We start from the raw sequence: 27983 nt of genomic DNA, 5'->3' as shown, positions 1-27983 counted from the left end.
CCGGCGGCAGATCCCTTTTCCCCTGTCCAGCCTGAGGTGGGCCCAGGGAGGTAGCTCATGCTGTTCTCTTTTTTTCCGTTAGGTGAAGGGCCGGATGCGAGGCAGGGAGCCGGAGCAGCCTGAGGCAGGGGGGCCTCAGGGAGCGCTGGGCCCTCCAGCCGCGCTTAGAAGCATCGCCACAGCAACCAGCGACCAGACAGCAGTAGCCTGGGCAGACACTGCCTAGGCAGACGCAAGCGGACAGCTTCCTACCGTGGCAGAGTGCAGGGAATGACTACGGCAAATCAGGCCACACTGCTGAACAGGGAGGTGGAGTGTCACTAGAGGGGAGGGTGTGGTCTCTGGCCCGCTGCACTGAGCGCCATGCCCACAGGAGAAGAGCCACTGGGGCAGGGATTGCAGTGTGACATGACGGCCTTGCCCCAAAGCCAGTGCTGAGCACCCCCAGGTCAGCTGTCTCCCTTGAGTCTGCCTGTGACCACCAGCCCACACATTTTCAGCATCCCTCAACTGTGACCATTCTGTTTGTTTGGCAAAAGGTGGGGGAGAGGCACCCGTCCTGTGTTCTGTGTCAGGGGGTGGCCCGCTGCTGCCGGACCATGGGATGCCGGCAAAGCTCAGAGGAGAAAGAGGCAGCGCGGCGGTCCCGGAGAATTGACCGCCACCTGCGCTCCGAAAGCCAGCGGCAGCGCCGGGAAATCAAACTTCTCCTGCTGGGCACCAGCAACTCGGGCAAGAGCACCATCGTCAAGCAGATGAAGATCATCCACAGCGGCGGGTTCAACCTGGACGCTTGCAAGGAGTACAAGCCCCTCATCATCTACAACGCCATCGACTCACTGACCCGCATCATCCGGGCCCTGGCTGCCCTTAAGATTGATTTCCACAACCCTGACCGTGCCTATGATGCCGTGCAGCTCTTTGCACTGACTGGCCCAGCCGAGAGCAAGGGCGAGATCACACCCGAGCTGCTGGGTGTCATGCGACGGCTGTGGGCCGACCCCGGGGCTCAGGCCTGCTTCGGGCGCTCTAGTGAGTACCACCTGGAGGACAATGCCGCCTACTACCTGAATGACCTGGAGCGCATCGCGGCCCCTGACTACATCCCCACGGTGGAGGACATCCTCCGCTCTCGGGACATGACCACGGGCATTGTGGAGAACAAGTTCACCTTCAAGGAGCTTACCTTCAAGATGGTGGACGTGGGCGGGCAGAGGTCAGAGCGCAAGAAGTGGATCCACTGCTTTGAAGGCGTCACAGCCATCATATTCTGTGTGGAGCTCAGTGGCTATGACCTGAAGCTCTATGAGGACAACCAGACGGTGAGTAAAGCCTGGGTTCCTACCGTTTGTTCCTGGGAAACAGGTGGGCTCGTGAGAGCCGAGAGAGGCAACCGGTACTGAGCCTCGCCCAGCCACACGGAGCCTTTAGCGGTTCCCTGAGATGGGGTGAGCATGCCCCTTGTTCTGTGCTCAGGGGAGTGTGCTTGGGCACGGTGAGTTTACAGATGCCACTGGGCCTCGGGGGCACCTCTATCAAGCTGTGAACCCCAGTGGGCAGGGTCACGCTAGTACCCCATGACGCCTCCAGCCCAAGGGACATCACTGTGACCTCGACAGACCCCTTCCAGATAACACCACACCCCTAGGCTCCACAGAGCTCACCAGGCAGGGCCCCCACCTTTATCGGCTCTGACTACCCTCCGCCAGCTACGGGTAGAACTTTGGAACTTCCCTTGTAGCGCTTGGCCCTGCTGCCTGAGTTTCCAGGTCACCCTGGCCCCAGTTGGGTGACTATATTGTGCCTGTGCCACGCACTGAGGACATAGAAGGCAAGGCCTGGCTCAGAGTCACTGGTGGGCCGAGTGGCAGCTTAGCAAACCCATTAAGCTCCTACCAGCACTACTTAACATGGAGATCCTGAGAACAGCAACTCCCCCCATGATTCCTTCTTGATCTGGAGAGGCTAGCGGTGATCTGGTTAAGAAGGGTTAAATCCAAGGTGCCAGGACCTGGCCTTGGGCTTAGTGGATCGGCTGGCTGCAGGGCCTCGTTGGTGTTCTTTGAATCCCTTGTCCTAGGCTTAAAACCAGTGTGTGAGAAGGACTACCAGAGAAGCAACCTGAAGGAGACCTAGATCCAGTGGTAGAGCTGGGGGGGGAGCAGCAGGGGAGGGGGGCTTCCGAGGAAACAAGGAAGCACACGTAGGCCTATTGCATGGAGAGGGTAGCCAGCATGCTCAGATCCAACTGAGGCAGATGCCCAAGCTACCTACACTCTCCCCAGGAGTAGCAGGAGTGGAAACCTGATAGACAAATGATGGTAGGGCTGCTCTGGGCCTGTCTTCCTCAGTAGAACTTTTGTACCAGACAGAAACACTAAACAAAGACCCAGCGCCTCCCTTTACAGCCTCTAAGAATCTGTGAGGTTGCGGATTCCTGGAGCTGTGGTACCTGGGGGGAGGTAGTGATGCCCGTGAGGAAACTGTGAACATGTCACCTCCACCATGCTATGAGACAAGGGTCCAGCCTCTCCACTTCAGAACACTGGTCTCTAGGGTCAGTGGCAAGGATGGGGCACCTTCTTTCATCTGGGCTTGTTAAGGCAAGTGATGACTATTCTTGGAGTTCATCCAAGGACTCTAACTTTGGGCCTGTGTCCCCCAAAGGTGTTTGTGGAAGGTGGAAGGCTCTGGCCACAGCTCTGGATGCCTGAGTGTTCCGGACATAGAGCCTGTAGCCTGACCGATGGCCATGAAGACAGAAGGCAGGGCTCTCTTCCCCTCCCCTCCAGCATCCAGGTACCCTGGGAACCGTGCCAGGTATTGATACTGTCCCCAATGAGTGAGGTGATGGAGCTGTAGATATAGGTGACCCTGTTGCCGCCTGTGGTCTACTTTGTGTCCAGGCTGTGTCTGTCTCATGAGTGGGTCATCTTCAGGGTTTTCGCCCGTCCAGCGTTTCCGGCTGTTCGCACTCCAGCAACATGTGTGGTTCTAACTAGAAGTGGCAATCCTCACAGAGGAGAGAGACATTACCTGCGGTCAGCGTTTGGGGTTGACCCAGATGTCAGGCAAAGTGTAGTGCCTGGGGTTGGTCATGGGAACAGTAGGATGGAGGGTTGGCCAGCCATGCTGTAGCTGCCAGTCACAGAGGTTCATCTCGAGCAAAACTTCACTGAATGCCTTCCCTGGCCCTAGCCTGGGGCCTCTCCCCTCCTCACCGAGCGCTTTGTAACAGTGTGGGTCGGTGCTCCCATGTAAGCAGGGTGCTCCTGGGGCTAGGCCCTGGGAGGACTGCGTGGAGCTCTGTGGCTGTCTGATCTCTAGCCCTCTTTCAGGTCCATCCCTGTGGGGAGCTCAGTGAGGCCCATGCTCACCTCTTGCAGAAACCAGGCTAAGTCTACCAGGGCATTTCCTGAAGGGAGGGGTTTGCAGCTGAGCCTACACACACACACACACACACACACACACACACACACACACACACGTATTTATTCTCATTCATTTTCTCCCTCTCCCCTTCACCTCCCTCCATCTCTCACCCTCTCCCCTTACCTCCCCCTGTCCCTTATGCTCCCCGCTTCTCTCTCTCTCTCTCTCCCTCTCTCTTCTTCTCTCCTTCCCCTCTCTCTCATCCCCATGGGCCTGAGGAAGTAGCGTTGTTCACCAGAAAAGGAAATTCCTGATGGCAAACCCTAGCAAAGCTGGAAATTCACTGGATTCCAAATGGCTCTGACCTTTCATGCTCCACCAGTAATATCTGACGATAGAAAACAAACAGGCTGCTGAGGAAAGACAATACCCTCCTCTGATCCCTCCCCTCCCCCACTGCCCTGGCTGTGCCAACAGTGAGCACCTCTCACCTCTCCTTCCAGCCAGATGCTGAGACCGACCGACCAGGCTGCCACTAGCTGCTTCCTCCCCCTCCTGGAATGCCCTAAAAGTCCCAGCCCCGGCAAGGACTCAGCCAAGAACAGACCACACCACTTTCGCAAAAGCTCAATGAAGTTTGGGGCCTGTGCCAAGACTTGTGTACATGGCTCCTCAGAGCTCTCCTTTCCTGCTCAGCTCCAAGGCCCTCTCTCCTTTCCTCTCCTAGAGCTGGTGGTACCCCCTCCCATCCCCATGCCTGGAGAAGGAGCCATTGCCCCACCCCCATCCCCCAGCCCGCCTGCTGGTTTCTGCGTCAGCGTCAGCGTGTTGCCAAGGAGAGCTTCAGCATCTCCAGGCTCTGGGCGCTCCAGGGCTGCAGTGAGCACAGGGCAGCACCTTGGAGGTGCAGGTTTCCAGGACATCCATGGAGTGTGGCAACAGGCACATACGAGGAGCCATGCCATGTGTGTCCATGATTCATACACTCTCCAGGATTTGACAGGTCTTTAGACTCTCTGAGTCTCCAACCTCCTTGTAACCTTAACAGGCAGCTGCAGACTCCAAACCCAGGTGGGCTTCCAGTGCCGTTTGGTATACTCCCAGATGCCACCAGAGGCTGAGCACATCCCAGGGACATACGAGGATTCCTCTTGTGTGCCACCCCACCCCCGACTGATCTTAGGAGCCACTCTAGGGCTTGACTGCCCACCCCCTTCACAACCTCCCATCTGAGGAGGTTCACTGAGCCAGCTCCAGGGCTCACACAGACTCAGGCTTTGGTCCTCTTCAGATAACAGATGCAGGTCACCCGGTGGCCACAGGAGGATTGTGAACCCGGAATAAAACAGCCCTGGCAGCCCATGTGGAACCATGACCATGGCTACGACCTGTAGGAGCCCTCAGGTCAGGGCACCAGGTCTTGGGGAAGCAGAAGGAAGCAGACAGCTGCCATCTAGCCTCTCCCTTTGCGGATCAGCTAATGGACACTGGAAGCCACTTAATGGTAGAGGGACACTTCAGAAGGGACAGATTAAAAGGCATAGCTGTAAAGTGCCAACTGTTCTCATCTAGAAACCCACAGACAGATCACTACCCTGAGTCCCATAGTGGCCTGCTGTGTGCCTGCTGTGCTGGTACAAGGCCTGATTGGGGTGGGGGTGGGGGCACTAGAACTACAAGTGAACATAAGCCAACTTCTGATAGCGCAGACTTGATTGGCACATGAGGGACAGTCTTACACAGCAACTACTTAATTCTTGCGAGCCCTTATGCTGCCGGGGATACCTGCCCCCTTTCCAGAGCTAGCAGGCAATAGTTGCCCCATTTGCTTTCTACTGGGATCAGTGGTGGCCACTTGAGCCCCACAAGTTCAGCTGAGCTTCGGCAAGACTCACCGCAGGGAGGCCTCATGCTCACCTGGCAGACAGCTGGTCAGCAGAATCGAGGAGACCAGCCAGATGCAGACTTTAGGCGCAAGTGCAAGTTCTGCAGGTCGGGGGTTCTACAGCAGCTACACTCCCGGCACCCACCTAGACTAGACCCTTGTCTAGGTCCCAGGTTCTCAGGTCAGCAGCCCCTTCCCACTTCTGGGAACATTCCAAGGGCAGGCCAGTATTCACATGGCCTACTATGCTACAGCCATAGTAGGCATTCAGCGGGCACTGTGGAGTGGGTAGGAGACAGGGAGGCATGGGAGGAGCTAGAGACTAAGGACCCCACTTTAGCTTGCCTGAGGGAGACCCCATGGGTGCTGATCCCTAATGGGTGCCCCAGAGGAAGGAAAGCATCTAGGAGACTGTCCCGAATACACAGTATGGACCTGCCACTGTGTTTTAAAGCTGCCATGTGCTTTTTCGTGTGTACGCTGAAAGGAGGCTTGTTCAGTTTCTTTTTAATGGATTTAAGTCATGTGTAGTAGCTCACACCTGTGATCTTGGCTCTCGGGAAGCTGAGGCAGGAGGATTATCTTGAGTTCAGGGCCTGCCTGGGTTCTAATATGAAGTCCTGTCTCAATTTTTTTTATTTTATTTTATGTGTGTGAGTGTTTTGCCTGCGTGTACATATGTGTATCATATGTGTGCCTGGTGCTATCAGAGGTCAGAGTAGGGGTCAGATCCCCTGGCACTGAAGTTAGAGATGGTTGTGAGCCACCATGTGGGTGCTAGGAACTGAACCTGGGTTCTCTGTAAGAGCAGCAGGTACTCTTCATCATCATTGAACCATCTCTCCAACCCCTCAAAATGAAATGTTTTAAGGAATTTAAGCCAGAGATGGTGGCACAAGCCTGTAAGCCTAGCACTCAAGAGACTAAAGCAGGGTTACAGGTTAAAGGCCAACCTGGAAAAAAATATTTAAACATCTCATTAAAATATGAGGTATTGAACCGGGCGTGGTGGCGCACACCTTTAATCCCGGCACTCAGGAGGCAGAGGCAGGCGGATCTCTGTGAGTTGGGGGCCAGCCTGGTCTACATAGTGAGTTAAAAAAAAAAAAAAAAGGTATTATTGAGAGGTCTGCAGGGTGCGTACAGTAAGCCAGGGATGATGGAGCAGGTCACATCTGGTCCCAGGAAGGAGCTCCAAGTGGGAAACAGCCGGATATGGATGATGTTCCTCTCCTAGCATACACAGACTAGATTGGAAGGTACCTTACAGGTTACTTAATGTCCTCAGCCAGGCAGTGCTCTGAATATTTCCGAGTATCTGCATCCCGTGCCCCAGTACTGGCAGAGTAACTTGAGAGGAAAGATTGATGTTTGCCTCGTGTACCAGAGTGTACAGTCCACCGTCACAAGGGTGGTGGCTAAGGCAGCAGGTACGTGCAGAGGAGCTTGTCCACATCTTGGCAGATCCCTGTAGCTAGAGTTTTCCTGCCTGGCCCACGGTCAGGGCAAATCTCTCTCACCCGCCAGTCCCACAGTCACTCAGACCCGACCCAGTAAACACAGAGACTTATATTGGTTACAAACTGTATGGCCGTGGCAGGCTTCTTGTTAACTGTTCTTACAGCTTAAATTAATCCATTTCTATAAATCTATACCTTGCCACATGGCTCGTGGCTTACCGGCATCTTCACATGCGGCTTGTCATGGTGGCGGCTGGCAGTGTCTCCCTCACCCAGCTTCCTGTTCTCTCAATTCTCCTCTCTGTTAGTCCCACCTATACTTCCTGCCTGGCCACTGGCCAATCAGTGATTTATTTATTGACCAATCAGCAACACATTTGACATACAGACCATCCCACAACAGATCCCACCTTCGGGGCCTGCCCGCCAGCCACCAACTTCTGCTGGTTAAACCATCATCCGAACGGTTCCACAACCTCATGAAAGAGCACCGCCGCGGGGCATCGAGTGTCACAGCACGCGCGCCTGTGAGACGTTTCACACTCAAGCCATAGCCCTCCCCTGTCAGCCCCACATCACATGGGAGACTCCAGTGACCATCTAGGCTGACCTGCTCCCCAACAGTCAGCAGCAGCAGGAACTGGGGGATCCTCCGTACAGTATGTCCCCACTCTGCTTCCTTCTCCTGACCCAGTTAAGGACACAGCTCCAACAATAGTGTCTAGCGTTTAGAATCATGCCAGAGAGGCTTGTGGACTCCCTGCACTTTGTTCATGATATCCACAAATCATGACCCTTGGATGACAGAGACCAGGGCTCAGACCTTGTGGGGTAGCATGGCAGAGGGGCTTGGGTCTCAAGGACTGGGGGCCCCCTAGATGGCACAGCCCTGAGAGGCGGCAGAAAGGGCCAGGGTGAAGTAGGTGCATAATAGTGAGCAGGACTCAGCTGTCCATACTATCTCCTGGGCAGTGAGTGGGTAGAGTCTGTTCTCCCAGGACCCTAGGCTTCACCTGAGCCTCAGTAGTATGCTATCTTCAGCCTGTGATGGGGAGAGGGATAGAAAATGGAGAGCCCCCCCCCCCCCCCCCCGGCATGAAGCCTTTGGGCTTACCAACACTTGTGCTGAGACCTTCTATCTGCTCTCAGGGAGACATAGGCTACAAACACTCCTGTCTCCGTCTCATGGCCCTCTTTCCTTGTCATACCGGCTGCTTCCAAGGACAAGGCCACTCTGTCAGTCCCCTTTGTACAGTGACTTTGGCTCTTGGTGAGTCCTCAGCAGGCCGGGGCCCTGGGGGTTGGGACTTGTTTCTCAGTACATCTCCTTGCCTCTAGAACACTAGAAATACCTGCATGGGACAGCTCTGCACTCCTAACATGGCCTTCTCATCCATTTATCACGCCTTCATTTTGTCCTTGTGAACTGTGTAATTCAGCTTTTTCTCCATAATGGACAGATCATCTGTCCTACTGGGTCACTGGAAACCATTCCTTGGATTCAGTCCCAGGGTGCCAGCTCTATCATCCCATCATTTCTACCATAGGAACCCTCATCTACCTTTACAGAACACACAGAGAGACAAGCACTGTGCTCTTGGATCTCTGAGACTGTTGCCCATACCACAGCAGGAAGACAGCCAGCTTATGCCTTGGTTTGGGTGGGAAGGGGCTCCCTAACAATTTGGCTTTTCGAGTGCTGATCAGTTTTAAGGAAGGGGGGGGGCAAGTACCTGTCCCAGGTACTCATCCCTTGCAGAGGAGCAAGTCATTAACAGCCCTCTGTCTGCCAATCCAGCAGCTGTATCTGGCTTTTCCCAGCTTGCGAGAGTCGATACTTGATCTTCAGGAAGTTCTGAGCTGTCTCTCGACATACTAGTGGCTTCAGATCGGCCAGGTGTCAGTTATTACATCACAGACATGGACCAGCTTTACACAGCAGTCCCATTTCCCTCCCCCACCCAGCCCGCTGTTATTTACCAACAGTCTACAGACAAGATACTCTCGTGGGCAGATCCTGCTGGGGCCAGACTCAGTGGATGATGAATTAGAGGAGTTACCACTTGCACGTTTTTGAAGCATAGAGCAGTGTGCTTGCCTGCACCCTCCCCCGTGGTCCCTTGGAGATTTCCCCCGACCCACTGGCCACATACCATTTCCACTGACATTATCCTGCTAAAGAAGTGTCATTTGCCGGAGCATCATCAATTCCTTGCCTGGCCCTCACTGCTGCTCTCTTTTCACCGACTTAAGAGAACTCTGCTGCATAGAGTAACAGCTGTAGAACTGACTGTTGCTTTCTCTCTGTAAGCTAACCTGAGACCTGTGGGCTCTCCTCCATCCGAGAGAGAGCCAAATCCTGTGGCATCATTCAGGAAAGTAGTCACCTAGAATGTGCAGGCCCCCAGCCCAGTGAGCTCACAACGTAGGGACATGGCAGTCATCATGTTCCTCCTCTCCTGAGCGACGAGGAGATGGCATTAAGGAGCCCCTGAGAGGGTCTGTGGAAACCCTCTGAAACAGCTGGCCTGGGCTGGAGAAGTCAGGAGGGGGTCCTTCTGCCTTGGAAACAGCTTGCAGGCTCTCCTTGTAGGGGGCCAGATACCAGCAACAGGGCCTGAACAGACTGGGACAGAGGTCAAATGCCAGGCTGATCTGGACCATGGAGAATCCAGCCCAAGAGCCGTGGGGTGGTGTTGGGGCAACTGGCAAAGGAGGCAGAAACCGAGAGGCTGTTGGGGACTGTGGACAGCACAGTTCTGGATGGCACCCTGTACTGAGGGCAAGGAATGGTGAAGCAGGACAAAGTCCCATTGCATCTAGTCCTAGCCCTGCCACGGACGAGAGGTGTAGTCCAAATATTGTGATGCAGAGCCAGGGATGGTGTGATTTCAACCCCCAGGCTGCACACCCTCGCTGCCAGGGTGATCACGCTGCATACTCACAAAGATGCCCTGCTCTGGCTCTGAGCTGTACCGAGAGACTCAAGGCTTCTGTCTCCTGTCCACTCCGCTGCCCTGGGCAGTGGGTAATTAATTTCCTGAGCGCATTAGTCCTGCTCATTATGTACACATCAGAACAGCTCTGGGCTTTAAGACACAGATTATTATTGTTTTAAGGGATGTGTATAATCCAAGAACTGAAAAACAGTTTTCCCACCTAACAAGAAGAGACTCTAGGGTGGTGAAGGAAAGCCCTGAGCTCTCCCTGGCTTGGAGGCATGGGCTCCTGATGATCAGGGTGGGTATTAGATCTGCCACACCCAGGGGAGATCCTTGACTGGCCTTGAATGGCAGAAGAGTAGGTAAAGAATGGTCAGGACACCTAGGTCCACCTCCTGGGCAGAAAGGCTTCTGTACTGACAGGAAACAGTCCCTTCTTTGCCCCTCCGTGAGGCTCTCTGGATATCTAAAGGAGACACCCATTGTTGGTGAGGGTATAATGATAGGCGCTCCTTCTCCCTGGGCATGCTTCTAATTGGGCAGAGGACAAATTCAGGCCAGCCAGGAGCTTGGCCTCATCCCTTGCACCCCATAGTGAGTATCTCTTCAGCTCTTGCACTGTATCTAGTTTCTCTCTCTCTCTCTCTCTCTCTTTTTTAATATTAAGAAATTTTCTATTCACTTTACATACCAACCACAGATTCCCCCTTCTTCCCACCCCCCCCCAGCCTTCCCCCCTCAGCCTTCCCTCCCCAACCCCACATTTCCCAAGTCAAGGTCTCCCGTGTATCTAGTTTTATTAGTAATAAAACTACTCTGTGCCCAAGTCCCTGGGCCTCATGTCCTAAGGTTCTCAGACCTAGGGCCATAGCCCTGCCCAACTTTCCCTGGCCAGCTGTGCCCCCGAGAAAAGCTTGCCCTGCTCTGCAGGGTGGGCTAGATGTCCTGACCCAGCATTCTAAAACTGAATACGCGTGACCTTCTGCGCTTGACGGTCCTCAAAAGCTACGAGCTCTGAGCTGGGTGTCCTGCCTGGAAGAATTCCTGGCCTTCATGTTGTGTGGGTCAAACAAACTATTGCTCCATCTCAGGAGCCCCAAAGCCTCATCCACGTCTGATCCTGTCCTTACCTGGATTACGCGACGGTGCTGTGAGCCTGTCCTCTCAGAGTAGGCAGTGAAGAGAAAGCAGAGGGAATCTCAGGGTACCACCCAAGCTGGGCCACAGTCTAGGCAAAAGTAGCGTCCTGGAAATGATACAGAGGCAGGCCGTGGCTTGGATGTGGCTTCCCACCCACAACAAGCGAGACCGACTAAAGCGAGGTGATCGTGCCTGAAAGGCTCCAGGCACAGCTCCTGCCTCCCTTTGAGCCTCACCTAGCCAACCAAAGGCAGGAGGCGAGAGTCTGGCAGCAGAGTTGGATACTGCCCTGGCTCCAGTGTAGCCTTAGCGGAGACAAGCTCACCCGACCCTTGTGACCGGAAGTGAGAAAGGTGCTTGTGGAAGATGTGGACAGAAAGCCTGTGATGGAGCGCTTTGCTCTGACATGGTCATTGCCTGCTATAACTCATGCCTGTAGCACAGCAGGAGGCCCTGAGTAACCCAGCCTGCACTTAGCAGGGCCAAGGCCACATCCTGATGAGCAGCCTGGACTATGGACCTGTCCTTGCCATGCGCTGTGGCTGCTCTGCCCTGGGCCCTGTTGCCAGGGCATCCATGCTGTCTGCCTTCCATAGCTGAGAGGGTCATCAGTGTCCTCTCCTGCCCTGGCCCTATTGGAGCTTTTTCCCTGGCCCACTTATGTCCAGACCACCCCAGAATACTCTCAGCATCAGCCTTGTCGTTGGTTCATGGTGATTCCTTTGCCGTGACTGCCCCAGCCTGAGTGGTGCTCTGGGATTTCTCTTGCTTTCCGAAACATTGACTGCTCTGGAAGGATAGGGTCACACAGTGGTTAAACACAGGATGCACAGGATTGGAGGTAGGTTAGGTATTTGGGTACCACCCAGGACGAAGTGTTTCCTGATATAAACAACTTGAAGGCCGAGGGTTCCTCCGGGTGAAGTGTGTGGGCTCAGGACCTTGCCAATAAACCAGGGTGAGAACAGTATTCAGTAACTAGGCCAAGAGTACTCAGAAGATATTGAGGTGGATGAGTATTGTCACATGCTAAGAACCATGGAGCACATCCATGAGAGCAGCCACATGACATGAAGGGAGCTTTCTCTTTTCATCTGTTTGTTTGTTTGTTTGTTTTTTCAATTGCTGCTCATGGCCTAATGACCTACTCTGCGGTTCTTAAAACATTCCAGAAGGTGGCAGCCTGCAATATAACCATAACATCCTAAAGCATGGCCTTAAGTCCAAGCAAGCCTTGATCACTATCCAGAAGGCAAAGAGTCTTCAGCGTTGGCTCAGGTACCTTTCCTAACCACTGAGGCCCAGAGAGAAAACAAAACAGATAGCCCAGGAGCCCTTAGTCTATGGCCACTACAGGTATGACAGTCCCTGCCACTGTAAACACTGGGGGGTGACCCTACCTTGCATCAGAATTCCTGCACAACCTGGTTACTCTGCCTATGTGTGGACTAAATCATTGGCCAAGAATGCGGAGGTTGTAATCAGGAGAAGCAGGAAGCCTTGTCCTTGGTCCTTCATCCCACTGTGTACTCTGGCAGTTCCTCCAAAGAGACAGTATTAAAGCTGAGGTCTCCTGAAGGAGTGTAGGAGTCAGAGGGATCAAGGATGCCATGGGAAGGCTCACATAATCAACTAACCTGGGCTCACAGAGACTGAACCAACAACCAGGGAACCTGCATGGGACTGACCTAGGCCCTCTGCATATATGTGACAGTGTGTAGCTTGGTCCTCTTGTGGGACTCCCAACAGTGGGAACAGAGGCTGTCTCCAACTCTTTTACTGGCTTTTGGGACCCTACTCCTTGTACGGGGTCACCTTGCCCAGCCTTAATACATGGGGAGGTGCTTAGTCTTACTGTAACTTGATACGCCATGTTTTGTTGGTACTCATGGGAGACCTGCCCTTTCTTGGATGGAGATGGAAGAGGAGGGGATTGGGGTGTCGGGGGAGGGAATGGAGGAGGGGGACTTGGAGGGGAGGATGGGGTGAGGCTGAGGCCGGGATGTAAAATAAATAGATGAATTAAGAAAAGTAAGTAAGTTCAGGTCTCCTACCAACTCATTTGTGGCCTTTTCCTCAGCGTGTAGTAATGGATACTGGAGTCAGGAGCAAACATCCCAGGCTCCAGGCCGCTGTCCTGGTCTTACCAAAGACCCAGAGAGTAAGTTACATCTGGCTTCTGTGACTGCCATGTGCATTCTGCTCAAAGAAGCTCTGTCACCTTAACTGGAGTTTAGACAGAGCGGAGCTTGCTACAGCATCGCCCTCCCCCAGTATCCTGCAGGTGACATCAGGTGTACTAAGTACTCTTTCTTTTCTTACAAAGGATGAGCATTGCTGAAACCCATCCTGTAGGCCATAAGCAGACATTCCCCCACTGGGATCTCTCTTTACCCCCAGTTTCTCTTATTCCTCAAAGGAATGGCCCAGTCCTACTGTGAAGGATTTCACAAGCTTTGGTGCCTACAGGAGGTGGGGGAGATCTCTGCTGCTGAGCATGTACCTGTTGAGCCGTCCAGGAGATGTGTTGAGCTGTAGGTCCCAGGTGTCCCCTGGGGAAATAACAGGAGGGACCTTGTGCACTAGTTTGCTTCACGGGCCTTCATCTGTATTGACAGTCCCCAGTCTATAAGATCCTTGCTTCCTGGTGTCCATTAACTAACTTCCTGTTAGTGGCTGGCACTCCCCCACCCCCATCCCCATGCTTCTGGCCTGCTGGGCATGGACAGTGGAACAGGACTTGGTGCTCCAGCTCCTCTTGGAGTAAATATGCCTAGCATCTTGTGGGAATTTTCTGTTCCAGACCTAGGAGTCTTAGAGCATCCCTAAATCACAACCTCTGGGATATATGATGGTTATAAGATGCCCATTGCCCATGTCGTACTGTGGGATTCTTCCTCCCCTGGGACTTGAACCAACACCTGTCAAGGCAGAAAGAGTCACAGGCCCTGAGAACTTGTCTGTCATTGGTTCTGAGATCCACTAAAAACAAAAAGGCAGAACAGGGTGACTTGTGGGGTACTAGGCCTACTGCTGAGAGGCCACTGACTAAACAGGGCACTGTCTGATGGCTGTATTCATACCCCTAGAGAGCGCTATCAGGTAAGTTAAAAAACAAACAAACAAACAAACAGTCAGGTACTGTAGGCATCTCTCTCTAGCTAACAGTGGGATCTGAGGGTTGGTAGGACTGTGGCCTGGCAGTCATCCTAGTGTGTCATGTGGCCACCTGTGTCCATCTGGATGGCCCAGGTCCAGGCTGACCCAGCAGTACAATTCTGACCTCCCAAGCCCCTCATCCAACTCCTCGGTATCTAGGGCAATTCACATGGAACATCGTGGGCTCCGAGCTCTCCATGCAGAAGGATGTGGAGAGAGATCTGTGGGGTTTTACTGGGGACAAAATAAATAGAAACAGAAGGGCAGTAGCCAGGAGCAGATGGCACAGAGCCTGCCCCAGGTCGTATACCGGAGCACTGCTCCTGCAGCCTGTGAGCCCCTAGTCCAGCCAGGGGTGGCCCCCACCTCACAGATACAGACACTTGGGTTCCAAGTGCAGATATTTCCCTGGTTGCAGAGTCAGGGGCCTCCGAATGTGTAGATATCCCAATGAGGATCCTTCACTGGCCACTACTCAGGGACTGGGCAGGATTGGGTGGTGGCTTCTATTATTACCATTTAGGGTCACCCCAGCCCCCTCCACATTATACAGGTAAACAGGAGGTGGCCAGAGGCTCACCTGCTACGTGAGGCAGGAAGTGTAGTAGTTCCTGCTGTTCCTGGCAGGTTCAGGACGAGAGCGTCCCGTGTTATGAGAGCCCGAGGTATAGCTTTACCCATGGCCTCTTATCTTGTTTAAACAGCCTTTGCTGTTTGAAGTGGTAGGCCTGGCGTGTACTGTTTCTGTGAACAAGGCACTTGTCACTGGACACTGGGAGGGATGTGGGTAAGCAGAGGTTGACTTCTGGACTTGCTCGGGTTACACCAGCCCAGGGAAATCTCGTTTGCTGCCGAGCAGAGAGCTTCTCCCAAAGTCCTCTGTAAACTAGGTAGCTCTCCCCCAGTTTGCCTAGGTGACAGCCAGCCAGCCCTTGGTGGGGCAGAGGCAGCCGCTGGGAGAAGAGAAGGTAAAGGGGACTGGATGAGAACAGACCCGAGGAAAGGAAAGCTGGAGAACACTAGCCATCCAGAAGGTCTGACTTTACAAGCTGGAGTCACCCTCATTGCTAACCCTCCTCTACCACAGGATCAAAGTGGCTCCTGTGGGTTCAGGGCTATCTGCCTGCAGGTGGAGGCTGCAGCTGAGCTGGGCATCTGGTCCATGCAGGTTTCCCAGCAGGATGCACAGGACACCCAGCAAGAGGGGCAGAGACACAGAGCTGGGTCTTGAGCATCTGTACACAGAGCCCAGGGGACTGACCAGAGAGTGTTAATTCACAAATACGAAACCTGAGACTTCACCCGCCGAGATACGGGATCAGCCAGTTCCCAGTCGTTTTAAAGCTGAGTGCCCTCCCCTGCCCCTTTCTAGTCTCTTATCTGCCGACCCTCTGAGCATCAGAGCTGTAGTGACATAAGATGAAGGCCACCTGTCACTGGGAAGCTAGGCTGCTACGGACCGGAAGTCCCAGTCCCACTCTTTCAAGGCCTCATTTGGGTACCTGTCACCTCCCCAAAACACAACCTAGATATCCTCACAGAAATGTTGGGGCTCCTCCTGATACCACCCCTGTCATCTGTATGCCATGCCCAAGAGTAGGGGCACAGAGTAGGCAAGCCAAGCACCCAAGCTTGCTTTCACCCTAACCTACCCTCACCCCTACCCCGACCCCCACCTGCAACATAGCTGCCACTCCAGATGCCATCTGGCCCTGTCTGAAGATTGCCTCCAAGTTAAGGAGAGCAGGTCCCAAGACAGTCATGAACGTGGGCAAATGATGAACACCGACGAGAATATGGTCTGAACGGTGCTAAAAGCATCCCAGTGCTAAGAGGTTGAGGTTACAACCTGTAAAACTTTAGAGGCGGGATTCAGTAGGCCAGCCAGCTGTGGGCCCTCAGAAGAACAACAATGCATGCAGAAAGACATCATGGCAAAGGCTGCTTCTGGAGGAAGTAGGCACATGGAAGAGGCAGGAAATACGTTAACCAGAGATGGAAGCCTCTGGAGGGTGCTCACAAGGCACACACAGGGAGGTTGATCCCCACCAAAGACTCCAACGATAGCTCAGACTCCCAAGGGGTCATGTTCACACTGCTGCCCCAGCCCAGGCCTGATCCTCAGTGCTAGCTATGCCTAGTCGATGTGCTACTGCCTAGCTGGCCACACTCAACATTTGTTTCCTGTCTTTCTGGAGAGCTGGTAGTGTATGTATGTGCCCTCTGAAGGACTCAGTTCTCCAAAGGTGATTTTGCTTATTGCTTCTGTCTATCCCTCAAGCAGGGACTAGCTCCTACTCTTCCAGGCCCCTCCCCATGTACTACTCAAAGCCCTAAAAATGAAAGTCGAGTAGAAGCATTCTCATAAAGGGATACTGAACTGAATGGGAGGGACCTGAGATTTGAAGGGTAGGCAGGGTCTCTGCTTGGGAAGCCTGCGGCAGATCCCGAAGACAAAAATAAGGTAGCGTGCGGAGCCAAGCAAGTGGTGGGCAGGCAGAATGGGAATAGGGGCTGTGAGCCAGGCCCTCGGAGCCGGAACAGCAGGCCAGGTTGTACCATCTGCTTCAGTACCCTGAGCACCCACAGATCTGCAAGGTCCAGGTTTGGTGAGTAGGTGAGGTGTAGGAACAGTTGGGTGGAAGTGGCCACCCTGAGCAAGAGGGCTCTGAGCCCAAGTGGGACCCGGCACGTAGGTAGGCAGCAGGCCTCCCTTAGCCCCAGCTCACCCCGTGCTCCCTCCTGCCCTGCACTGGCCTAATTCTGTGCTGTCCCACAGATGGACTCCAGGGCAATCGTGCTCACTGAGTCGTTAGCCTCCCTGATCCAGTTCTCCAGGTTGTCGAAGCAGCGTCTAACTTTGCAGGGGGAAGAGTGTGCTAACCAGACTGGACTGGAAACAAGTCCCCAGGCATCCTCTCTGTCTCCAGATACATCCCAGTTCCCCCGAGGCCAATGTCTGTGACCAAGCCTGAAGGTGATCCAGTCTGTACGGGACTCTCCATGGTGCAGGGTGCGGGACTGGGTGGAGGTGGAGGTCTGTTGAGTCTATAAAACAGGAATGCCTCAAGGATCCCCACCATGACTCCTCTCCCTGGGCCTGGATCCCTGTGTCACATCAGGAAGCCTCCCCACCAGTGGATACTCCTTTAGGAGCATGTCACCAGAGGAACCTTCTATCTTAACGGTACTGGCCTGTTTCTCAGACCAGAGTGAGCCAAGAGAGCCCCCTCAAAGGGCTCAAGGGAAAAATCAGGTCCCCCAACTCCCAAAGGCCCGCCTTCTACTACCCCCAAGTGGATATATTGGGCTAAGATGTGCAGCCTCCTCCCGTCTTTGGTCTTTATTGCTATGTGAGACGGAGGGTGGAGGCGTCCTCTCCAGTTGTCATGGAAACAGCAATCCGTCTACTGAGAGTCTGGGTGCTAAACTGAACAGAGGGAGGGGCAGCTGGCCCTGTGTGACAGCTGCTGTTACCACCTTCCAGCAGTTCAGTGCTGAGAGAGACCCAAGGGGCTACCACACGCTTGAATGTGACTGGTGTGCCCAGTTTGCCCGGGAGCCTCCCTGTGAGCAGCAGGGCCAGAGGCACAGCTGCCTTGTCTCTGTCAGGGTTAGCTAGCATTCCATCCAGGCACTGGGGTAAATATACAGGCCCTGCCCACCGGGAGCCACTTCACTGAGAAGACAGGCTGGAATGGGGGAAGCCAGCAGCCAGTAGCTGGCACTGTCTGGGGAGAACCATGCATCTGGCCCCTAGGCAGATGACTGATGCCTCCCCAACTTCATGCTGCTGCCAGGAAGCGGCGCCGTGATGCCTGCTTAGGTTTCAGCTGACTTCCCCTCAGTGTCTCTCGCCTCACTCCTCCTGTCTTCTAAGCTCCTTGAGGCCACCAGAGCATGGATAGTAACCTCCCCCATGGCTCTAAAGCAGGAGAGAGTGGCAGAACCAGCCAGCTACCAGATAGGAACTGCAGCCACAGATCTTCAGACCAGCAAGTGAGTGAATGTACTGAACTTAGTCCAGTCTGTCTGTGAAAGGAGACCCTGGCACCTTGAAAAGTCTCAAGGGCCTGGCTGACGAGCCTGGCATCCAAGGGGGTGTCATGGGGCCTGGAGAGAGGTCTCAGAAGAAGTGAAGGGTTTAGTGCCCAGTCCAAGACCAACTTCTCAGAAACACAATCCAGTCCAGGTTGCTGGAGGATCCAAGATGAGTACTCTGTTTCACTAAGGCAAGAGCTATGATCTGGAATGTAGGAGGTGACAGAGTCTTGCTGCAGGCTGGTGGTGAATGAAATGTGACTCAGAACACTTGCCTGGCATGTACAGGCCCTTTCCTCCAAGAAGCCAACAGAATCATGCCCAACAGAAGCTTCTCAGCAACTAATATTAGAGACAGTCCCTGTAATGGTCCCAGGTCCCAACAGCAGTGAGCTGTTTCAGATCTAACCCCATCGTTTCCAAACCAGAGGCTTCTCTGATCACAGAGCATGGCAGACTCTGGAAGTGCCTCAGTTTCTTTAACTGTGGCTATAATAAAATACTCTCACAAGAGCAACCTACGGGAGAAAGGGTTTGGTTTGGCTTACAGCTCCCAAGGTACGCAGTCCACCATGATGGGGCCATGGCAGAGAAGATGTGGCAGGCAGCAGGCAGGGAAGGTATGGTGCCTGGAGCCCGAGGCTGGCTGGTCACATTGCATCCACACCCAGGAAGCAAAGTGGGGACGCTGAGGGAGGCCCACCCCTGTGAGCCACTTCTTCCACCAAGGCTCCACTTCATATGCCTTGACAACCTTCCCAAACAGCACTACCGGCTGGGGACCAAGTGTTCAAACGCCTGAGCCTATGGGAGACATTGCACATCCAAACCAACAAGACAGGATGTGTGGCTACATGTCCACAACCATTGACACTAAGGGCAAGAGACCTGCAGTCTAGACCGAGGGAGAGAAAGATACTCAGATACCACCAAGCACCCTGGATCGAACCATGTGGAACTGAAAGACACCTCTGTGTGGGAGCCCGTTTTCTGGTTCCTAGTGGGTTTACTCAGCAGGTCTGCATAGAGAGGATGATTAGGACCATGGGCCTGAGTGCAGGTGTCTGAGATGGTCTGCACTTGGCTGTGCTGGGGGGAGGTCTTTTGCTCCACCCCTTGGCATTTCTACAAATGCCTTAGGGCAGAGACCGTTAGGGCCCGTTGGAATAGGTTCCAGGCCCTCTCGAGGCTATCCTGTATTTTCTATCTGTTTATCTCGGCAATATAAATCCTATCTAATATTTCCTGCTGCTCGCACTCAAGAAAACTCTGGGGAGTGGTGGGGTGGGTGGGAAAACGCCCCGCACCTCTGGAGATAGTAGCACAGGCTAGAAGCTAAGAAGAGGGTCCTGGGAGAGAGAGGAAACTGAGCTCATGTGCAGGGCAGGAACACACTGCAGCCAGAATGGCTAGAACGGGAGCCTGGTAGAGGGGTCTCGAGAGGTCCAACGGGACCAAACCCTGAAGCATCCGCATCGGTTTGGGGAGGACTTGAGACATGGCAGTAAGTACACACTTGGAGTCCCCAGAGCTGAATGGCCCACACCAGCAACGGAAAAAAAAAAAAAAAAAATCCCCCAGAATCAAATGTTAATGCCCAAGTTGGCCCACAGGGGTCGCTGAACCAGCTTCCCATTCTGCACAGTCCACTGAAGACCCTGTAAGATGTCACTCCTTGACAGGCACCCTAGGTCAAGGCCAGCCATGACCAGGACATGGCCCAGCCGTGTCAGCTTCCATGCTGCTGAGGTTTGCTCTATGTTAGAACAGGGTGTTCCGAGCGTGATGAAATGGGGCTCTGGAACATCTTCCCTTTTGTATAAGGAGGCCGCCCTGGTCCCAGCCTCCTCCTGCATGGGTCCTACCCCAGTTCTTCAACACTACCTCCATTCCACCTAGGATCCAAATTGTCACCACATGGAACTGACTCCTGCTTCTAACTCATTGGCTTGGGGATAAGTTCAGGCCGGGATCTTGTGCCTCTGAGACCCCGCCTAATGCTCTCAGAGCCAAAAACGACTGTCCAGGGTGACATAAACTAAGCTCCCCAGCCCCCTGCATTGTTGGCCAGACTGGCCTCTTTGCCATAAAGTCCAGGGGTGAGGGACATTGCACTTGCTTCCTTGAAGCCTGTTGGTGATCTCCTCAGCCAGCTACACCACACTTCTATTCTTCTTTGCTTAGAGGAGAAATAGACATTTTTCGCTTGCCTGGAAGACCTTCTCTTTAGAGACAAGCTGTTTTCACAGGCTCCTCCATTCTGGGGGACCTACTGAGACCTGAGGGTGAGGTCGACCCACCCACTCCCTGCTAGAGAAGTTCTCTCCGTGGAGCTCAGGACAGTTCAGGGAAGTGACTGAGATCTCCCCTGCCCACTGAATGCACAGAGCACGGGGCTCTGGCCCTTTCCTATTTCTCTAGACAGCGTAAAGAAATCAGTTCTACCCCAAGAGTACTGACCGGGACTGGACTTGGTCATGGTGTGGGTCAGCAGCTCCTGTGGCCCTCAAGCCATACTGCCATCTAGTAGACAGCCCCTCACACTGGCACTCCCAAGTCTTACAGTGGAAATCCCAGAAGCTTAGCTGTCACTCGGTGAAGAACACCAGTATGAATCCAGTGAACCAGTGAAGCCCCTCCCATCCGGGCACTGCCCCCCCAAGACTGGCAGTTTGTTGCTCTGACTGGGTCAGCCCTGCCAACTGCAGGATTGACAGTCTGGTGAATGGAGCTCATTCATGGCCCAGACCAGCCCCACTTGTAGGGTAAAAAGCTGAATTCATTATTCTATGAAAAATATTCTGGGCTTTTCTACCACGGGCTGACTTGAACTTCCCAAACTGTACCAGAACTAATTTGACCTACAGATGAGGAAAACGGTAGCCCAGAGCAGGAGAGTCTCTGTCTCCCCACCCAGCTGGTCCCGACGCCACATCCCCTCACAGTACCCTCACAGGTGACTAGGCCCCTCAGCCACAAAGCCCAGCAGAAATGCCCCCTGTTGCCGTGAGCCATGTGTTACTCCGCTCATTCTCGATGTTGGCAGAAATCCCAGCCACTAGCAGTTACCTGAGCCTGGGTACAGGGGCACGTGAGTAGATGTTTACGCTTGGCTTCCCCAAAGCAGTATGACCATGGGCTACATGAACTAGCGGGGGTACCCACTACAGCAGTGTTTACACAAATGGGGGAATGGGTTGGGAAAGGATTAGTCTGGACCAGTATCTGAAGGACTGTCTACATGCAGATGGAAGCCAGAGGAAGCTGGGATGTGCTGGGTCCCCCAAGAAGGGTTGTTGGGAATCCTGATGGGGAGAGCACCCCTGTGCAGAAAAGGCCTGTGCTAACACCACTCTCGGGGTAGGGGTGATTGTTTGGTGGCTTCCCAGGCAGAGATTCACTGTGGGGGGGGGGGGGGGCGTGGAGGAGCACAGCGCTTTCCCACACATCAAGCATTAGCCACCTCCTTCCTTACTGCACTCATGGGACCTCCAGAAAAGGAGCTATTCCTTAGGTCAGGGGATGAGAACAGCTTTGCTGCGCTTTTAACTGAGGCTTTTTTTTTAGTGGATGGTGTTGGGGGCGTTGAAGCCTTTTATTTTTCTTAGACAGAGTCTTGCTATGTAGTCCAGGCTGGCCTCAAACTGGCAATCCCACCTCTCAAGGATTGGGGCATCTTTTCAGTTCTAAGAGGAAGCTGAAGTCCAGTTAACTTGATATAAAACAAGGTTGTTCATCTTGAGGATTGTCTGAGCTAGGGTTTCTGTTGCTGTGACGAAACACCATGACCAGAAAAAGCAAGCTGGGGGAGAAAAGGGTTTATTTGGCTCATGCTTCCAGATCATTGGAGGAAGTCAGAACAGGAACTCAGGCAGGGCAGGAACCTGGAGGCAGGAGCTGATGCAGAGGCCATGGAGGAGTGCTGCTCACTGGTTTGCTTCCCCTGGCTTGCTCAGCCTGCTTTCTTAAAGAACCCAGGACCAGCAGCCCAGGGATGGCACCACCCACCACGAGCTGGGCATTGCCCCATGGATCACTAATTGAGAAAACGCCTTACAGCGGGACCTCATGGAGGCATTTCCTCAATGGAGGGTCCCGCCTCACTACTGGCTCTCGGTTGTGTCAAGCTGACACCCAGAGCCAGCCAGTTCAAGAACTTTACGGCTTTGACAGCAAAGCTGTTCGTTCTTTCACGTGGAAGGAAGGCTGCAAGCCCGCCCCTGGGGCCTGTGTGGTGAGGTATCTGGCCAGGCACATCTGGGCATGTGCCAAGTGGAAAACCAAGGCCTTGGACGTAGGTGAAGGACTTGGGTCCCGCGTGAACTCCAGATTATGTGTGTACTCATGTTTGATTGGTTTTTAAAAAAAAAAAATCTCATCTTTGGGAGCTGCTGACCTCAACCTCTTATCACAGGTGAAGGGGGCGAGACACTGACAAGTTGGCATCCCGCCCAGAGTGTGACAGGGGACAGAGAGTGGTGTTCGGAGTGCTAGGGCCGGCCGGTGTGGGACAGTGGATTCCAAGTGAGTTGTGGGAGGTGGGAACAGAGTGGGAGAACAGCCGTCACAAAGGTCCAGATATTATCCTTAGAAGCTCAGTCGGGATGCAGAGAGGCTACAGAAGGATGCTATTAAAAATGAGCCCCAGACCTTGTATGCATAACCAGGGACATCTGCCACTGTGTGTCACCAGGTGTGAGGAGAGGGAACCAAATGGCCAACCCGATGCAAACTTACCCCGGCGGCTGGCCTCCTTGAAAAAAAAATCATTCCAGGAGCCAGTCTTGGTTCGGCAGGTGCTGGCCCCCTGGAGGCTGTACTGGGAAAGAAGACCCCTGGATTCTCAGGCCAACGTGCTTGAAGGTCCCCTCCACCCCCTTGTAAGAAATCCAAGTGCAGGCGAGCCCCGCCCTGGGATAAAAGAGGATATGTGGCATTGGGTACATTTAGAGCCATCTAGACATGTCACAAATGTCCAAGATACAGCTGCAGCCCACCCTGGGGACTGTTACCTAGCCTCGGTGTGGCTGACATGGCTTGCTACAAATCACTGGTTCCCACCACCAAGCAGTAAGATTCCCACATTCCCACATCGCACAGGCTTCTGTCAGCATCATATGCTCTGTGTTATTTATATAAACGAATGTTCAGATGAACCCCAGCCTCCTAGAAAATGTCAATTTCCATAGTGAAAGAGCCCTTCAGAGAGCCGAGTGGTTAAGCCCTGGCTGGCCTCACGATAACTACTGACCATAGTACTTCCACCATGGCTGCACCGTTGGTGGCTGGAGAGGTAAAGGTAAGGGAGATGTCCTGCCAGAAGAGAGTATTAGTGGTTCTTTACCGAGCTCTGGCAAGTCAATAGTACCGTAGGGCTCGGTCCATGTGTAAAAGGAGAAAGCCTCCCCGTCCCCACTTCCACCCCAGCAAGTAGGCTCTGGCTTGCTTGCTTGGAGCTCCTCAGATTCCAGGATCAAAAGGAAACATGTTGTGTTGGGCTGGTGGAGTCGTTGCTACCAGAATAGAGGGGTGCAGTAAAAGTCCCCACCATACCGCCCCGAGAAGCAGCTGTGACCCATGAAGCCAAGCAGATGTAAATGGAGAAGAGGTGGGAGATAAGATACCTCACAGACTGAGTAGGGCACAGCTGGAAGGTTTAGGGAGGTAGGGAGCAGCCTCACAGAAGAAGATGCCCTACAAGAAAAAGCAGAATATGAGCGGATGAGGAGTGCTGTAGTGATGAGGCCGGGACGCCAGGCAAAGGGCCAGCTTCGGCCCTCCCGCTCACTCCTCCGTTGCATGGCTTCAAGGCTTACAGCCGGGAATAGCATAGCTAGCTCCTCCAGTGGTGGTGATGTGAGACAGCAGGGAGACATGAGTCTCCAAGAGTGTGGCTACCACTCCGAAACTGGGTCTAAGGGCACTGGACTCATCCGGTGGGCACCAAGTCAGAGCTCCCACCAACACCTCTTAAGGCTGCTCTTTTGGCGCCAAGTGCAAGACCCCTCCCTGGCCACCGGATCCTCTGGTCGGCTTCCTTTGGGCAGGGTCCTGATGGTGATCGCCTGAGGTTCTCTGTCCTGCCTCTGCCCTGGGGCCACAGGCAATCACAGAGCCTCTTGTCCAGGGGCAGATTCAGGCAGGACGCAGTACCTGCCTCTCTTGCCAGCCCCTCACATTGAGAGGTGGTGTGCTGGAGCGACTCTGACCATGCTGTGCTTTCTAACAAGCCATCTTGATTGGCTCCCAGGGCAGTTATGCATATCCACTTTACAGAGCTTCGGTGCTCACATACTGACAACACACCCAGCGTCAGGAATCTCTGGAGGACAGAAGGAAGTGTCTGGCTCGGGGACTGCCATGACTCTGAAGCCCTGTGTCCTCCATGAGCTTACAGGCCCAATGCACAGCAGTCCCCCCCCACCCACACACACACACACAGGCTTTTCTGAATCCTACTGGGCAGATCCCGGGAGATGGGACCGTGGGGACAAGTGTTATTTGAGACACACCATCTCCCAAGAGACTGCAGTCCTTAAAAAATAGAGGGGTCACCAGAAAACCTGAGCTTGAAACTGCAGCAGAGCCAGAGGAGCCTGGGAGTGTGAGGAGGAGCCCGAGATAAAGGGAGATCCTGTGCTTCCTAGACACCTAGTCCTACCCCTGCTGCCGCCTGCCACCCTGTGAGCTAGGTGCCCGGATTCCATGATTTCTTGAGTGACAGATGCAAGGCTTAGTCATGCAGGGTCCCCAAAGTCTGTGAGATGCACCAGCAGGGAAGCGGTTCAGACAGCTGGGGTAGAAAGGAGTCCATTAGGCACACAGAAGCTGAGGCAGTCTCAGGAATGGTCTTTTGGCCCTTCCTACTGCTACCCCTAAAGGTCTCCGCAACTGAGCTCTTCCCGCAAGCGTGGTCTGAAGAGGACTGACCCCAGGCCAGCAGTTGTTCACTACTGCAGCACCTTTAGAGAGTCCTTCCGCCCCTCCTCTAAGCCACATCCCACTTTCTGAACACCTCCATCCAAGGACCACTCCTGCCCTCATCACAAGTGACCCACCGGGGCTAAGGGAACCACCACCTTCCCCCCACACACAACAGCTCTGCTTCGCATCCCCCTTACGGGCCAGGAGAAACCCCCTAGTCCACCCCTGGATGGATTCCAGTATCCCTATGAAGGCTCACACAGCTCTGAGACCTCCTCCGTCTAGCGTGAGAGACGTGGCCCCGTGCACTCAGGACATGCTCAGCAAGCCTGCCTGCTCGATGAATTGAAGAATATGTGCTAATAGCCATATCTGATACAGAATTTGGAGTCAGAAGCAAAAGCCCCAATTATGACATCATTTCTATGAGAAATGACAGCTCCGTTCCCACAGTCATCTTTTACACTGCATTTTCCAGGAATCCATTAGAGCTAATTGTTCTCCCAGAAGAAGGTAACATTCCTAGACCACCACCCACCGATCTCCCTTTCAGAACATCACATCCAGGTCTGGTTCAACCACAGAGGAAGGCGCTGGCCCCCTTGTGTATCGCTGGGCTTGAGACCCTGCTCTCCGTTTCTCAGTGGGAAGGTCAATTTAGACCATGCCAAAACCTGGGGTTACTCACTCTCCAGAGTTTCTTCCTGTATTGATTGTATCAACTCTAAAGAGTGAATTTGCGAAACGTAGTCTTCCTGGTGGGCGAGTCTCGGGATGATGACAGGGACCTCTGACCACCCTCCCCTTTCTGCACATCTGCTTCCTCCAGCCAGAGCCAGTGCCTCAGAGAACACGGGGCCTGGGAAGCTGGTTTCCGTGTGATACCCTGGCACTCTGCCCCCAGACCACTCCCTTGCATGAGACTGCAAGCCCACAGCCCCTGATGAGGGACTCGGGGCACGTTTCCTACCTCTCCGCGGCTCAGTCTCTCCATCGGTAAAATGGAGATAGGCAGGTGCAAGGGTGGCACAGGCAGAACCTGGCCCGGAAGCACCATCATTGTCACTGTGACGGCTGGGGATGCTGCGGGTGCCCCGTGTCCCCCTTGTCAATGCCAGCCTCGCTCGCTGGCCAGTAGCTCGGTTGATGAGGATATAAAACTGGCTTCGGCTTCTCCAGGAACTTGGCTTGTTCACTTTATCTTAAAGTGATGGGCAGTTAGTTCCACCTGCAGTGACCCCAGGTGGGGACAGTTACCCGTTTTAGAAATAAGATCTGTCCATATCCTGGGGAGTACATTTGGACATGCTCTTGAAGGCCCAAAGTCACTGTGCACATGACATGTCCTCAAAAAAGAAAGGAGGCAAACAGTGGGAGGGATCAGAGACTGTCCCACGATGTCACCCTCACTCTCTATGTACAAGCCTGCCTGCTCAGACGTGGCCGGACACCCACTGCATGTGAGCCCATAAATCCAATGGGGGGCGGGGGGGGGCAAGGTGTAGAGACAGCAGCCGTTCCAGCCTACGGAAGCACAGGCTGTCCCCTCCGCAGGTGCCGCATGGCAGAATTAAGGTTTCAGGGGACTGTGTGAAACCCAGACTCGCACTGAAGAAATAACTTCCCCGTGGAATGCTTGAGCTTCTGAGTGTGGGTGTGGAGAGACCCAGGAGCTAGGACTGTTTGAAATAATGTCAGGTCCTCAGAGTAAGTCTAGAGGAGGGGTCTGCATCCCCAGGGTTCGAGGAGGCTAGCCTGGGCACTGCCTCAGCCCTCGGACCACATACTGAGGTCATTTGAGCATCATTGCCCAGAGGAGGGGTCCTGAAGGGGGAGGGAACCCCTAGATACTCAGGGCGAAGTAGACTGTCAGCTGTTTCTGGGGGAGATGAGTGAAGACTGATTTGACCTATCAGATGTATGATGCCATCTCAGGGGCTAGCACCGGGTGGGCGGGCAGTCTCAGGGGGAGCGCCTCTTGGCGGGGCTGTGGGTCTTAAGTTCTCTCTCCGCTCACAGAGACTAACACCAGCACTTCCCTCCTCACCACCCCAGAGCCGAATGGCAGAAAGTCTGCGCCTCTTTGACTCCATCTGCAACAACAACTGGTTTATCAACACCTCGCTCATCCTCTTCCTGAACAAGAAGGACCTCCTGGCAGAGAAGATCCGGCGCATCCCACTCAGTGTCTGCTTCCCAGAGTACAAGGGTCAGAACACGTACGAGGAGGCTGCGGTCTATATCCAGCGTCAGTTCGAGGACCTAAACCGCAACAAGGAAACCAAGGAGATCTACTCGCACTTCACCTGTGCCACCGACACCAGTAACATCCAGTTCGTCTTTGACGCGGTGACGGATGTCATTATACAGAACAATCTCAAGTACATTGGCCTTTGCTGAGGAGCCAGGCACGGCCTGCCTGCCTGTGGTGAAACCCGCGGGGGTGTCTGGACCCCAGCTCATGCTAGAGAGGCCCAACCCCAGGGGCAGGAAACGGGGCTTGAAGAGTGTGTCCCCACCCCACCCCCAGCCTCTGCCTTCTTGGCCCCACGTCTCAGCAAACATAAATATATTTGGATAGATTGCTAGGTAGGTAGGTAGACGACACACAGACACGCACACACGCACATCCGGAGATGGCAGAGTTTGCCCACGTGTCAAGGTTTCCTGAAGTCTTACGGAGCTGCTGTCGCCGAGGCCATCTTGCCCCCCTTTCACTCTGCCTTCCTGAGTTGGCCCCCACTCTGCATGGGGGTTCACGTTGGACTGCCCCGGGACGGGGAGAGGCCGCAGGACTGGGGCCAGGTCCGGCCAGCTGTGCCCATTGCCTGGAAGAAGGCCAGCTCACCAACTGAGCTCCGGACTGGGGACTACCACTGACCGGGAGGGAGGCCCAGAGCAGGGACTGTTGTTCCTCCCCTCCTAGCCACACCCGACTCGGCCGCTCTGCACCACATGTGTCCTGTACCTCGGACCTGCAGAAAACAAGGGACTGTACGAATCAGACCTCTAACCGCTGGTGGCTCTTTTTAAACAGCTAAAAAGTATGCAGCGAAAATT

General features: G+C 54.0%; 2 protein-coding genes and 1 long non-coding RNA gene across 4 annotated transcripts in view; 1 reads left to right on the top strand and 2 right to left on the bottom strand.

Moving 5' to 3' along the window:
- The window catches only part of Rsph14 (radial spoke head 14 homolog), a 78204-nt gene that overhangs the window by 33294 nt on the left and 16927 nt on the right, over positions 1 to 27983 (bottom strand). The window lies entirely within an intron of this gene.
- On the top strand, positions 227 to 27601 carry Gnaz (G protein subunit alpha z). Of its 2 annotated transcripts, XM_059281482.1 has the most exons (3): positions 227 to 1322; positions 2668 to 2820; positions 26979 to 27601. In XM_059281482.1, the coding sequence occupies exons 1-3, from the start codon at positions 600 to 602 to the stop codon at positions 27321 to 27323; spliced, it is 1221 nt and encodes a 406-aa protein (XP_059137465.1). In that variant the 5' UTR covers positions 227 to 599; the 3' UTR covers positions 27324 to 27601. The 2 variants fall into 2 exon arrangements, with proteins under 2 accessions (XP_059137465.1, XP_059137466.1); XM_059281483.1 differs by lacking the exon at positions 2668 to 2820.
- On the bottom strand, positions 23322 to 25313 carry LOC131926191 (uncharacterized). Its single transcript, XR_009383449.1, has 3 exons — positions 25183 to 25313; positions 24153 to 24321; positions 23322 to 23693 (listed from the first exon to the last, which is right to left on the bottom strand). It is a non-coding gene; the product is annotated as an uncharacterized LOC131926191 (long non-coding RNA).

The sequence above is a fragment of the Peromyscus eremicus genome, chromosome 16_21 (genome assembly GCF_949786415.1).
Source record: "Peromyscus eremicus chromosome 16_21, PerEre_H2_v1, whole genome shotgun sequence".
In the NCBI taxonomy this organism is placed as follows: Eukaryota; Metazoa; Chordata; class Mammalia; order Rodentia; family Cricetidae; genus Peromyscus; species Peromyscus eremicus.
Note: the sequence above shows the minus strand (reverse complement) of the source record. Positions and strands in the feature narration are given on the sequence as shown.